A 14,214-nucleotide genomic window follows, 5' to 3' on the forward strand; every position below is an offset into this window, starting at 1 on the left:
TGCCTGGGGCTGCCTGTGCCTGCTTCGGACAGCCCCACGTGGGCTGCGAGCACCTGCAACGTGGGGCGCTGGCCATGGGGCACACTCAGCACCAGCTTCTTCCCTGCTGAGCTGGGGGTCAGGGCTGTGCGCTGCCCTCTGTTTGTATTGCACGGCTGGGGGGCACTGGGTGTGAGCAGGCAGGGAGCCAGTGGGAGCACAGGCCCTGCACCAGTGTCCTGGGGCCAGTGCCCGTGGGGGCCAGAGAGGGGCAGTAGGAATGTGGGGTGTGGCCTGGCAAGGGTCTGTGGGCCAGCTCCCCCCTCCCTGCTGGTGCAGCCCAGCCCAGCTCCATGGATGCCTGCCAGCCTGCGCCCCACTTTGGGCCCCACCCGTGCTGGCCCTGGGATATTGGGACATTGGTCCCAAGATGATGACCAGGGGGCAGGGCACCTGGCAAGGAGTGGGGCACCAGTCAAGGGGTGGGCCTACCCACGCGGCCCTCGACAGCCTGCCAAAACTGGGTAAGCGGCCCTCCGCTCAAAATAATTGCCTGCCCCTGCCCTAGGGCCATCTCAAGTACACCTGATTGACAACCCCTGCCCTAGAGCTATTTCTAGATTACAGTTAGATGTATAAGTTCTATACACTAATATAGATAACATAAAATAATACCTTGCACTTACATAGACTGTTCATTGTGGTTCTGAAACCATGTTACAAAATTGGGTATCAGTGCCCTACTTTATGGGCAGAGAAGCTAAAACATTTTGCAGGTATCAAATTTAGTCATGATTAGCCATTTTTACTGTGCAGTAAGGGTGCACACAGGTAGATGAGCTCCCGTATTGAGCAGTAAATTAGGCTAATGCGCAGTAACATGTCTCATGTAGACACACCCCTAGTGTCATTGTGATGGAATAAATAGAATTTAGGCAATTAAACTAAACACTTTTTGTCTCTTGTTAAGCTTACATAGAAGATGTTCATATACAAATGCATGTAAATCTATTCCCTTCTTCTTGTTCACATAAAACTGTGTACACACATTTGTATATAAATCTGTCCCTGCAAAAGGCATACAGAGAGGGAATAAAGATTGCACAGTGCAAGGAATAAGCATGACTTACAGCTGGTTACAGCCAGTGAAGCTAGTTCTCTTTTACGTAGACTATCAGCATTTAGCAATAACTGATCTTTCACAACATCAGAAGAAAAATAAATGTAAAGGAAGCATTTGTGTAATTTCCTTACTGTATGAACTAGCTACTCACGCTACATTAGGCACATGAACTCAATAAAGGAACACGCAAGGAAACAAAAAATTCTATATATCAAATAATTCTATATATCACTTGATGTGGCACTGGGAAGAGCTTACAGTGGACAATAAGCTGAATATGAGCCAACTGTGTGCCTTTGTTGTGAAGAAGGCTAACGACATACTGGGCCGCATTAGTAGAAGCACTGCCAGTAGATTGAGGGAGGTGATTATGATGAGGCCACATCTGGAGTACTGTGTCCAGTTTTGGGCCTCCCACTACAGAAGGGATGTGGACAAGTTGGGGAAAGTCCAGCAGACGGCAGCAAAAATAATTAGGGGGCTGAGGAACATGATTTATGAGCAGGGATCCAGATTTCCCATATCCCATGGAAAAATGGAGAAAACCGTGGATTTTACTTATTACCAGAGGAAAACAAGGATTTCTCATTTTACCAGAGAAACCCATGGATTTTGCAGTTTTGCAATGAGCTCTGTGCAGGCTGACACAGTTCCAGCCTGCAGGGGGCTGGGAGGGGGCAGGAGGAGGGCGGTCACACAGCGGGCACCCAGAGAGCAGTCCTGGCAGGTAAGTGTGTGTGGGAGTGGGGGGAATTGAGGCCCCCATAGGGAGGGCAGGGCAGGGGCTGAGGCTGGGGCTGCTGCCCAGCCAGGCAGTGGTTTGGGCTCGGGGCCACAATGGACGGCTACAGGGCCCCAGCAGGGAGCAAGACAGGACTACAGGAGGTTTGTCCAGAAGGTGGGGGATGGGGCCAGCTCCCAGCTGCTTTACACACTCCCAGGGATCAGGGCAGACCTGTGTGCCCCAGATCTGTGCGCAGGGTGGGGCAGGGGTGCACTGCCCACTGTGGGCTCAGGCGGGGTGGGGGGTGATCCCCACCACAGTGTACACTCCTGGGGATTGGGGGGGAAGACCCATGCTCCCCAGATCTGTGCGCAGAAAATGGGCACAAGTACAAGCTGCCCGCTCCAGACTCAGGCACCTGCCCTGCTGCTCTCCCCTGGGGCCTCTGCAGCCCAGCAGGTGCAACCCAGTGCTGCAGGGCAGAGCATGGCCACACAGGAAAGCTGCTTGCTACTGCGAACTCTATGCTGCCCTGGCAACAAATCCCCTGAGCGCAACCGCCCCTGCTGCAGACAAGAGTGCAAGGGGCATGTCTTGCCAGGGCAGCGCAGAGCTTGCAGTGGCAAACAGCTTTACTGCATGACTGTGCTCTGACCTGCAGTGTTGGGTCACACAGGCTGCGGAGGACCTGGGGGTGGGCGGCAGGGTGGCAGTGCACAGAGGGCAGTGCGCAGCTCCTGCTGCATCCTCAGATCTGGGAAGCATGGATCCCCCCTGCCCCCTGGGAGTGTGTGCTGCAGTGGGGAGCTGTGCCCCCTGCCTCAGCCGACAGCAGGCAAGCAGCAAGCAGTTGGGGGTGGGGAGGGCCCGGGCTCTGCTCCACTGCAGCAGCTACTGAGTCCTGCCAGGGGCAGGGGGCTGCAGACCTGGGTCCCTGGCCCCATAGCCCCATAGCCCTGGCACCTGGAGGCCCCCTCTGGCAGGGCTAGGGGACCAGGAGCTGTGGGTGGGGGGGTGAGGGGCACCAGCAGGGCTGGTGGGGGTTGTTGGAGGGGAGTGAGGGGCATAAGCCTGGCCAGGGGGCTGTGGTGGAGGGTGAATGAAGGTTGCTGTGGGGGACCTTTCATTTTAATCACAGATTTGGGGGGTTTTAATCAGAGAATTTGTGATTTTTATCAGAGAATTTGCAATTTTTCATCAGGGAAAATCAGTATCCCTGCTTATGGGGAGAAGCTGAGGGAACTGGGCTTATTTAGTCTGGAGAAGAGAAGACTATGGGGGGATTTAATGGTAGCCTTCAACTACCGGTTCCAAAGAGGATGGAGCTGGCCTGTTTTCAGTGGTGACAGATGACAGGACAAGGAGCAATGGTCTCAAGTTGCAGCAAGGGAAGTTTAAGTAGATATTTGGAAAAGCTTTGTCACTAGGAGAGTGGTAAAACACGAGAACAGGTTCCCCTGAATGGTGCTGGAAGCCCCATCCTTGGAGGCTTTTAGGACCCAGCTAGACACAGCCTTGGATGGGATGACCTAGTTGGGGGTGGTCCTGCTTAGAGATGACCAGCTGAAGTCCCTTACAACCCTACTTTTCTATGGTACGAGGAAGAGCTCTCAATAGACATTTCAGCAGCAATCTAACAGTTCTGTAGACAGAAGTTTTTAAATTTAGTTTCCATTGTACTCTCAAGTAGGGGAACTCCCTACTTGAGAGCACGGAGGCGGAAAGGGATCTTGGTGTCATTATTGACTCCAAGATGAACATGGGCCGACAATGCGAGGTCATGGTTGGCAGGGCTAACCGGACCTTGTCGTGCATCCACAGGTGCATCTCGAGTAGAGCCAGGGAGGTGATCCTCCCCCTCTATGCGACGCTGGTCAGGCCGCAGCTGGAGTATTGTGTCCAGTTCTGTGCGCCCCATTTCAGGAGGGATGTGGACAACATGGAGAGGGTCCAGAGGAGGGCCACCCGCATGATCCGGGGACAACAGGGCAGACCCTACAGTGAGAGACTGCGGGACCTGAACCTATTCAGCCTCCACAAGAGAAGGCTGAGGGGGGACCTGGTGACCGTCTATAAACTCACTAGGGGGAACCAGAAGGGTTTGGGGGAGACGCTGTTTCCCCTAGCCCCCGCTGGCATAACAAGGAATAATGGGCACAAGTTGATGGAGAGGAGGTACAGATTGGACATCCGAAAAAACTACTTCACAGTCAGGGCGGCTAGGAGCTGGAACCAACTTCCAAGGGAGGTGGTGCTGGCCCCTACCCTGGGGATCTTTAAGAAGAGGCTGGATACTTACCTGGCTGGACTCATTTGAGTCCCGTTTTTGTTTTTAGGGGGAGTGGTTTTGTTTGTGTTTTTGGGTTGTTCTCCCGCCCTGGCGGGGGGTCGGGCTAGAAGATCTATTAGGTCCCTTCCGACCCTGTAACTATGAAACTATTTGCAAAATAATGTTAATGTGATTTCCTACATCATGATTTTAATCCTTGTAATCAATGCACTGCATACAGACCTCTAATTTGAGTCTTCCATGAAGTGATTTAACTTGTTCCAAGGAATCTTGAGCAATTTTCAATTGCAGTTCCATCTTTTTTAAACTTCTCAAATTTTTCTCTTTTTCTTTTTGCTTATTCACTAGAATATCATGTTTTTTTTGCTTCTCCAACAGACAGTTATGTAAAGTGATTTCTAGAACAGTCCTGTACAGAGGTATAGAGAACTTCAGAAAGGGAAAAACCCAACCAAGAGATGTATCCAAACCAAAAAGACAGAGGTTGAAATACAATTCTAAATTAAAATTAAAAAATACAGAAACTACACTCAATTTGCAAAATAAAAAAAATAAAACCGTCATAAATCTGTGGCCATTCTCTGAGAACAGAAAGGGTAAACTGCCAACACCTTCAGTCAATTCAGTGGGCCCAGGGTTTTACAATACTTAAAATTTGTTCAAAATGTAAGAGAAAAATATTTGTTTCTTAAAGTGAGAATTACAAAACCTTATTTTAATAGTGAAGAAAGTTTTTAGATAGTCTTTTTACTTCTAGATTTCAGTTTAGAGTATTACTTAACACTTCTTTCATTCTTTTTTTAATGGGAAATACCACCCAAAGGGATAGAAATGTTGCTGAAAGACTGGCCAAGATTACAATTTTCCATCTTTGCACATAAAGGGAGGAACTTCAAGTTTTTTGGAACCAAGAATAACATTCTGATATTTCAAGGCTTGTTGTTTATATTGATTTGCCAAAGGTGAGGAGGATAGGATTCACAAGGAAATCTAGAGGCACTGGAATTCAGTGCCATATGAGTGCCTAACTCCCTTATGCTCCTCTGAAAAATCTAGGACTGGATTCTTTGGTCTACTTAATTCACTGTGTATTGCTTACACAGCAGAAAGTATATTTAACTCAGCCAAAGAAATTCCCTGCATCTTTTTAACTTGTGGATATAAATTTGGTATTCCCTGTGCTCATTATTCTTGTGATCTGTGGTGTTCTTGAAACTCTTGGAGTCCTGTGACTTATAGGAGAATTTCATTATTCACTTAAAATTAAGCAGGAGAGTTCCTAGCTCTCATGGTTGGAGATAAAAGCTTGTAAACACAACCAGAATGCACCTAAGGGCCTAGAAATCAAAAACCTGATGACAAGAATTTGAAATGCGTTATATAAAAAAAATTAATGATCTTGACGGGCATGGCTTATGATCTTGGAATGCTGGTGTTTGATGATACTGGGAACATGCAACTTGTGAAAAACTGGTAGAAGTGGCTCTACAGTTTCTTGGGCCAACTCTTCCACTTGCAGCTGCTCCCTCCTCAGGGAGACCTTGATGTAGCAGAGCAAGGCTCTGCTCTGACCATGTCTTTCTGATGGATGGTTTCTACTAGCAGTGAAGTCTGCTGCCCGCTTCTAACAGGAGTTGGACAAAGAAAAATTATGGAGCCAGAACTGGGCCCCTTTCCACAACCTCTTTCCAGTCTTTGTTCAGGAAGGGGGTGGAAACTGAACCCTTGAGTTAAGTTCTGTGAATACTCATTTGAGTATTCTGATCATTTTCTATTGAATCAATGAGTCTTATCACTGAATTCAATGGACTTTGGACAAGGCCCTTACAACATCTTTCTGTTTGTATAATATCAAGTTTTAAATATCCATAGAATTCAACAAACAAATATTATTCATCCCTGTTGGAAACATGGCTCATTTTAGATGATGGGAGTCTATCAAATCAGATGGTCAAAACACAAGCTTTTTCAAAAGCTATAAATAATTTAGAAAAGAATGGATTGTTTGGAAGAGATGAGTGCTTACTTATATCTTTATAACAGAATGTGGCTCATGTGCCTACAATGCTGACCTGTCTGCTAGGGCTGTTGCTTCATTCTCTTTACCCATTTCTAGTAACTTTGTCAAATGGTTGAATTCTCGCTCCTTGCTTTCAATCAATGCTCGTTTTCCATCTAATTCCTTCATTACATCTTCCTTTTCTTCTGAAAGTTCTTCGTTCTTTTTTTCTATTTTTTTCAAGGTATCATTTAATTCTTCTATTTGGTCACCAAGGGCTTTTTTCTTCTTCTCTACAACCCTGTGGACATATTTCAAAACTATTATTTCCCATTAGTAAAATGGATCCAACTCCATGCGTGTGGCAGGGCACTATTGGTGCCTGCCACTTTAAGGACTGAGCCAAGCAGCCAGCAGGTCCTTGATTGCAGTGGCCGTTTTAGATCTCTGGCTGCTTCTGTGAATCGGAACAGTTCACTACTGTCAGGCCAGGCAGAGCCATCGCCTGAATGATGAATGCAACATCCTGGAGGTAAGGGGAGCTGTAGGGGATGGTTTGGAGGCTCCTGGTCCTGGGCATGACCTAAAACTGTACCCTGATGGGAGTGGGTGGCCTGGTGGGGCTCCCAGTGGTGTGGGGACCTCCAGGAAATACCAGGCCAGTTACTACCCTGGTGAAAGGTGGATCAGGGTGCCCAGCTCCCACAACTAGGTGGGTTACCCCATAGAAGGGCCAAGAAGTGGACCCAAGTTAGAGAGGGGGCTAGAGCCTCATAGACCTGACTTGAAAACCCTCAATTGGTCAATGCTGGGGCCAGGACCGGAAGGGTCAAAAGGGTCAGGGGCCCACCGCAAGGGATGCCCAGAGCTAAGGGCCTGGGGTTTCTGACTGGCTTTGGAGGTGAGGCCAGGGTCTTTGTGGCCAAAGGTCCCGGGGGGACCATGCCCAAAAGGGGGAACAGTTCAGGGAGCTAGGCAGCCCAGAATGAGGGTGAAGTAAGTCATCTGATGAGAGGGATCTGGTAAGGGTCCAGACTGGAGGATTCTGGGGCCCAGTGTGGGTGATGATAAGATCTGTGGATGCCATCTGCAAGGTTTGGGCTGTGGTGTAGGGGAGGAACGGAGCCGCAGATAGCACCCCTGGCATCGGGGCAAGAAATGGGCAGCCTCCCGCCTAATTAATATCATAATTATATATCATCAAGGTGTGGCAGGTGAGAAGGCGGGCATTTGGCACAGAAACAGGTGGGTGGGCCATTGGTAGAAAGACCACAAGGAAGCCCCCTGTTACAATGAGTATAGACCAAAATCCAATCCTGGTCTTGTAGTGAGGAGAAACTGGCCATGTCTATATGTGAAATTAATGCAAATCAGTAAACTTTGGTGCATATTGCGCCAGAGTTTATTGCTCCCAAGCAGGGCTGTCCTTGGGAGGCGTGAATCAAGGCAACTCCCCCACGCCCTGGTCTTTGGGGGTCCCTGTGGGCAATGTTGTACAGGCCCTACCACAGTTGCTGCCATGTGCCACCGCCACTGACTCCAGCCACTCGTCACACCCCGACATGCTGCTGAGGCTGCTGCTGGCTTCTGCGGTCACCGCCCCCACCCCCTGGCCCCACACAGGCTGATATGCCCCGGGCCCTGCACACCCTTAGGAACAGCTCTGCTCCCAAGCACTGCCTTTACATGTGCACCCAGGACCACAGCACATTGAGCTAGGTTGGAGCAGCCCTGGCTGGTAGGGGGCCAGGAGATTAGCCTGCCAGTCGGGGGAGGCTCTGACCCAGCTCAACGTGCTGTGGAGGGGCTGGCTGGGGCCTGAGGGTTCTTCAGTGTGCGGCTAGCAAGCAGACAACCCCTGCACTGAAGCACCCTTATGCCCCAGCCAGCCCCATCAACATCTATATGTGTGCTGCTGCGCAGTAAAGAACTCTGCTGCAGGATAGTACTTGTATGTCCAAGTACTAACCTACAGCAGAGGTAATTAAATTATTGTGGGCTAAAATATGCATAGAGATGAGACTTTACTGCAGAGCTAATTAGGCAGCTCCACAGGAAAACATCTCATCCCCCAGCCTGTACTAGTGTATAAGATTGTTCTGGGACACTAAGGAAGTGTAGGCCTCAATTAAGCCCTTATATACAAATAGAATTTAGCAGGAAAATATAGCCTCTCGGTGCTGGTCCAGTGATTGATATAAGAGTAGACTTTTAAAAAATTGCTTAATCTCATATATGAGGCTGTTTGGAAGAATGCTGATAAAATAAATATATTTCTTACAAATGACTATTCAGTCATGTGTTTGGCATGTTCCAAATATGTCTTGAAACATCTGTGGTTATTATAAGAATAATGTCACAACAACCAGACTTTCTGCTTTCCTGATGCTCTGACATTTTCAGAGTCACCAGGTAGAAATTACTTATTTAAATGCTGAATTTCATTACATTTACTATCCACAGAGATGATTGGATTGGATTGTGGGGTTTTGTATTGGATTTTTGGGACTCGCTAGAAAAAAAAGCTTCTAAAATAAACTTACTGTATTTACTTGAATCTAAGATGACCCCCAATTATTAGATTGGAAAATTACACATTTGTCTCAATTTTCCATGTCTACAATCTAGTTATTGGAGGGTCCTCTTAAATTTAGCCTTCCCACCACTGCCACAGGGACAGTAGTGGCAGGGGAAGCAGCAGCTGGGGGGCAGGCAGCCTGCCCCACAGCCCTTATTCCCTCCCCTTTCCACTTGCCCCCCATGCCTGCCCACCTACTACCTGTCCTCCCCAGTGCCTTTCCTTTCCTACCACTTGTCCCCTTTATCTTTGCGGCTGTTCTTGCTCTATCTCCACTGGGGGCATAGAGTACTCAAGTGGGCTGGGCAGTAGTGGCAGTTCTGGCTTCAGGCTCCAGCCCCACCTAGGGTTAGGACCAGAGTCACAGCAGCTCCCCTCCACTCCATGCACCTCTACTCTGCACTCCCCATGCTCCGTGTCCCTTTCCTTGAGCTACTCTCACAGAATGCTCCACTTCCCCTGCACCTTATACGTCCCTGCACCCTTACACCTTTTCCCCACACTCCTCTCACTCTGCATGTCCCCTCGGCACCATGTGCCTCTTTTCCATGCTCCCCTCTGCACCATGCACCCTTCTCTGAATCCCCCTTTTGCACCATGTAACCTTTTCCCCACATTCCCTCCTGTACTGCATGCCCCCTCCCTCGTGCCCTTTCCCCTCACTCCACACTCCCCTTCCCCTAGGCTGTTCTCCACTGTGTTCCTTTCCCTGCACTCTCCTTGCTTCATGTGCCCCTTTGCCACGCTCCCTCTGCCACCTGTTCCCCCATGCTTCCCCCACAGTGTGCACCCCTTCCCCATTTTTCCCCCAGTACTCCCCTTCCCCATGCCCCTTCCCTGCTCCCCCACTTGTTCCATGCATTTCTTTCTTGTACCCCATATATCACTTCCCCATTTCCCCCCACCACTGCACACCCTTTCCCCCACACTCCTCTCATTCTACATATCCCTTGCCCCACACTGTTTCCCTGCACTCAACGTGTCCCTTTCCCCATACCCACCCCTCGCTCCGCATATCCCTTTCCCTGCAATCTTCCTGCTAATCGTACACACGTGCTCCCCCCACATCATGCACCCCTTCCCCATCCTCTCTCCCCTCCCCCACCTGCCACATTAACCTCCCTGGCCCCCTCAGGAGCTGCAGCAGCTGCTTGCCTGGCCTATATTCACTTCTAAGATGAGAGTTTTTTTTCCCTATGCTGAACCAGGGGAAAAAACCTCTTGTATTCAGGTGAATATAGTATTTTTCATACCTAGAAAAATTAGTTAAGAAAGAAATAGAAAATGGGTACAGTATTTAATGTGAAATGATTGATCTCAGGTAGAACAGCAGTTAATTGATGACCAAAGGAAAGTGCAGTGGGGAGACTGCAGTAACCTTAGTGTAATACCATGGTCTAAGGTGTAAAGCAGGGCTGCCCAACTGATGGTCATGTGCTGCATGCAGCCCTCAAGGGCCCACCCTAATTCTTTATTAGACCTCTCATTCATTGCTGTTCAATGAATATAAAAATTAAAAGATCTGAGGAGTAAAGCAATGTCCTGCGTCCTTGCTGCATAGTGATTTGGTAAAATGTGCATATAGCTGTATTTGATACTACATTGTAATAGTGGATATTCACAGATATTTTTACGGATTATAAACACATTTTATTCCAAAGTGCTTTTATTAGTGTCTTCAAGTCTAAAATATGTTTTCCTACTCAAACTCTATCTTTGTAACATGGCTCTGATTCTTTAAACAAATTGCGGACACCTTACCTTATCTCTGTCTCTGCATTGATCAGAATTTTGTATCAAGAACTTAAACTTTCTTAGTTGTCTCTATAAAAGGTTTCTATCATTATTAAAAATACAAGGAATAAATATTCAATAAAGCAATTTTTAATGTATTTAAAACATACGTTTTTTTGCGGTTAATCTTGTCCATTTCTTTTCCAAGTTGGACAGGTATAACATGAAGTTGAACTAACTCTTCCTAGTATTAAAACAATATTGTTAGAGAAGCAGGCTTAATTTTATTAATTTTCACATAAACTAATATTTGCTTTGAATTATGTAATGACAGAACAGAAATGTGTATTTTACAGTAACAGCATACATTAGTGCAGCCTAAAGTAATACAATATAAAAACCAAACAAAACTTAAGCTTAACAATTAAAATAAGCAATGATAAAAATGTTATAAAACTAACTTTGACATAACAGTATACGATGTTTGTTAACAGGTCTTTCTTTTCAGGGAGGGTCTGCCACTATTATTTCTGTATCAAATGGATAATTCAGTCTACTTACTTAATTTACACATTATATGCAAAAAAATTCCTCTAACAACAAATGCTTCCTCCTTCCAACAAAACCTATACTAGAGCAAAATGAATGCTTACAGGCCAGAAAAACTAAGATTATCTGAAGTAATTAATTCTGGTTATTGCAATTAAGCCAAAAATGGCTTACGGTTAGTCACAGAGCTGACTGTTCCTGCACTGATAATCATGATACATTTGAGATGTCTGAAGTATGATGAATTCACAAATTAATACTGCAAGTTATTCTTAGCAGGTTCCAATAAAAAAAATATAAAATAATCACAATGTGTTTATATGCATATAACATATTTTGTAAAGGAATTACAGCTGTTTTAGAGTTTAACATGTCTGTTGAAAATTCTGTTTGTACCTCTGTGCTGTAAAGGGAAGGGTCTTCCAATGTGGCATTACATGATGCCATGTAGAGATACTCAAACTATCTTTGAAGAAACTAGCTCAAAGTCCAGAAATAAGTGGACCACATTATTGCTAATACACAACACTTGCAAATATACTTGGGCTTCTCAATGGGGCTAACTAGCCTAGGTAAAGTGCTGTACTGAAGACGGAAATTCTTCTTCAAGCTCCTAAGATAACTCATGCAGAGCTATTTTGGTTATCTATATAGCACTGTGTTGTGCCAGGTAGGCATACCCTAAGGGTACACGCATATGTTTATGGTACTTGATCTATGACCACATGGCTTGCTTTAAGCTGTGTGATTGTAGATCATTGTAACTTCCCATCTCTTTCTCCCAAGCATCGCACATGTGGACTCTTTAAGAATCTCGCCATGGCTTCTTGGGCTGTACGGCCAGGATAGTGGGAGTGGCCTCAGGTCATAACCCCAGGGGTCTCGCCTGCCACGTCTTTGATGATAAGGGGTTTTAAATCAGGAGGATGATGTCTGGTCCTGTACCCCTGGTTCTTTTCCTTGGCCTTCCTTGTGACTGCCGCTTCTTGGGGCTTCACCTCCCCTACACCCCATCTAATGCCAACTGTGATGTTGCTTGTCAAGGCCGATGTTCGGGCCCTCCCTGGCGCTCGGTCCCTTGGGGCTGCAGTTGTTGACCACCGGTATAGTTAGTGCTGAGTGGTCTCTGTGGCCCCTCTCTGGTCTATAAGGAGCAGGGTTCTACCCAGACTGCTGCCTCCCTTGACTACCACCGATTCCCTGAGTTTGGTACCTGCTGCTGGTTGTTCAGTTCAGGGTCCCGTCCTCGCTGTGTCTGTCGCCATACCAGCCCCTGGGGCTACTGGCTCTGGCCCACAACAGGTCTGCCAGCAGCTCCTTGGGCCCACGCTGGCCCAGTATTCCCTCCATGCTCCCTTCCCGAGGGAGCCACCAAGCTTCCTCCAGCTCCATACCATCCAGCTGCTCTGACCCTTCTGGGCCAGCTGGGGACGCTCTTTCTGGTCCCCCTGGCTCTCTTCTGGGTAAGCCTTTTCTGCCGGCTTTGGCTGCCCACCCAGCCAATTGCCCTTGGCATGCTTTTATAAAGCGTGTCCAAGCAAACACGAGAGCCGTTCCCAGCCCCTCCCGGCTCTGCTGTGGGTTTTTTCTTTGATCTTTGACCGTGGCAGCTCCAGCCGCCGTGGTTTCACTTTTGCCATGAACAGCTGCCGGCACAGCGTTCCGCCACCTCTCCCCTTCTCCTGGTAAGTTTTCCTTACAATCAGGTCTACCTAGTGCACATTCACTAGTGCTGGAAGCTGTGCCAGGAATCTAAGTTGGAGGGGGGGTCTAGCAGTTTGGGGGCTGGTGGGTCTGTGGGGGGGGGGAGTTTATGGGTCTGGGACAAGGGGGTTGTTCACCCAGGGGAGGGAGGACTGGAGGGCTAGTTGGGGGAGAAGGGGAGAGTGCAGCTCTGGGGCTGAGGCAAACAGCTGAGATATGTACAGATATTCATAAATTGAGCTATCCCATTCCTGATCTACATTTCCTCAGGTGAACTAAGTTAGAGCAGGCTGGCCGTTTTTTGCCTGATCTAACCTCCCCAAATATCTGTACAGATTGGCACTAAGATTTTCCTAACCCTAGTTAGGTCAAACCAAGTGTAACATTTGTAAGTATCATAAATTACTAGAAGGCAACATGTAATGAGCTCAGAGAGCCACAAAAAACAGTAAAAATGACCAAAAATAGCTTTTACATATAAATTTCCTAGGCCCCTGGTAGATGTGCAATTAAAGGTGCAATGGTATCTGATGCATGATCCCTAGAATCGTGCTTCCTGCCATGCCCCACCTGGATCAGCTGGCAGAACTCTTAGTTGTGGGATTGCATGGTGTACCCCCAGGACTGGGAGCCCAGATCGGCTGATTAGAGCTCCCAGCTGCAGGGATGTGGTGGAGCTCTTGATTTCAGCTGCACCCTGAAGGCTGGGAGCCCTGATTTGCCAAGTTCCCAGCCAAAGGGGCATATTGGAATCAAGAGCTCCAGTGTGCCCCTGCAGCTGTGAGCTGCAGCTGATCACAGCTCTCAGTCTTAGGAGCTCACAGAAGTCAAGGGATCCTATGCTCTCTGAAGGCTGGAAACCCCAATCAGCTTGGCCACACACAATTAATGGTGCGATAGGAATCAGTCATAAAGTTATTACACACATTTTCTGTAATAACTTTGTGGCTTATTCCTTGTTTTATCATAGCATTAATTGTATGAATGCGTGGGTGTGGAATTACTTGGAATGTGATTAACTGGTTAATCATACCTTAAGTGTCATGTGCACCAGGGGCCTTATCTTTAGCTTCTTAATGTCTACCAGGCCTGAAAGCAAAACCTAGGCATCCTACCAAGACACTGGAGGTGCACCTACATGTGTAATTAGTATGGCTGAATAAACACGGGCACAGTTTGCGCTGGATTTTATTGTTCCTGAGCGCAGTGTTTACCTGGGGCCATGGCACATTGAGCCAGGGTGGCACAGCCCTGCCTGGCAGGGGGGATGAGGGGTCAGCCTGCCAGCCTGGGGCTGCAGCTTCTGGCTGCATCTGTCAAGAGGCTGGGGGGCAGGGAAAGGAAGTCCCCCACTGTTAGGGGTCCCCCCACAGCTTGCTGGCTGGGGTCTCAGGGGGAGTGTCCCCCACCCCCCCCAATGGCAGGCAAAAGCTGCACTGTGGGCTACCCAGCTGGCTTTTCACCACACTGGGAATTGGGGCAAGGGGAGAACGAAGCCCAGTGCCATGAGCCCCCCCCCCCCCCCCCCCCCGCG

At 48.0% G+C, this 14,214-nt stretch overlaps 1 protein-coding gene across 4 annotated transcripts in view; it reads right to left on the reverse strand.

Annotated features, from left to right (window-relative positions):
- Positions 1 to 14,214, reverse strand: part of CCDC146 (coiled-coil domain containing 146) — a 130,194-nt gene that overhangs the window by 29,912 nt on the left and 86,068 nt on the right. For all 4 annotated transcript variants that reach the window (XM_025192521.1, XM_025192519.1, XM_025192522.1 and 1 more), the window contains 3 exons: positions 10,598 to 10,671; positions 6,189 to 6,416; positions 4,339 to 4,525 (listed from right to left, as the gene is read on the reverse strand). In XM_025192521.1, the coding sequence (XP_025048306.1) occupies positions 4,339 to 4,525; positions 6,189 to 6,416; positions 10,598 to 10,671 (489 nt within the window). The remainder of the gene's footprint in view (positions 1 to 4,338; positions 4,526 to 6,188; positions 6,417 to 10,597; positions 10,672 to 14,214) is intronic.

This window comes from Alligator sinensis, unplaced genomic scaffold (assembly GCF_000455745.1).
Source record: "Alligator sinensis unplaced genomic scaffold, ASM45574v1 scaffold896_1, whole genome shotgun sequence".
Taxonomy (NCBI): Eukaryota; Metazoa; Chordata; order Crocodylia; family Alligatoridae; genus Alligator; species Alligator sinensis.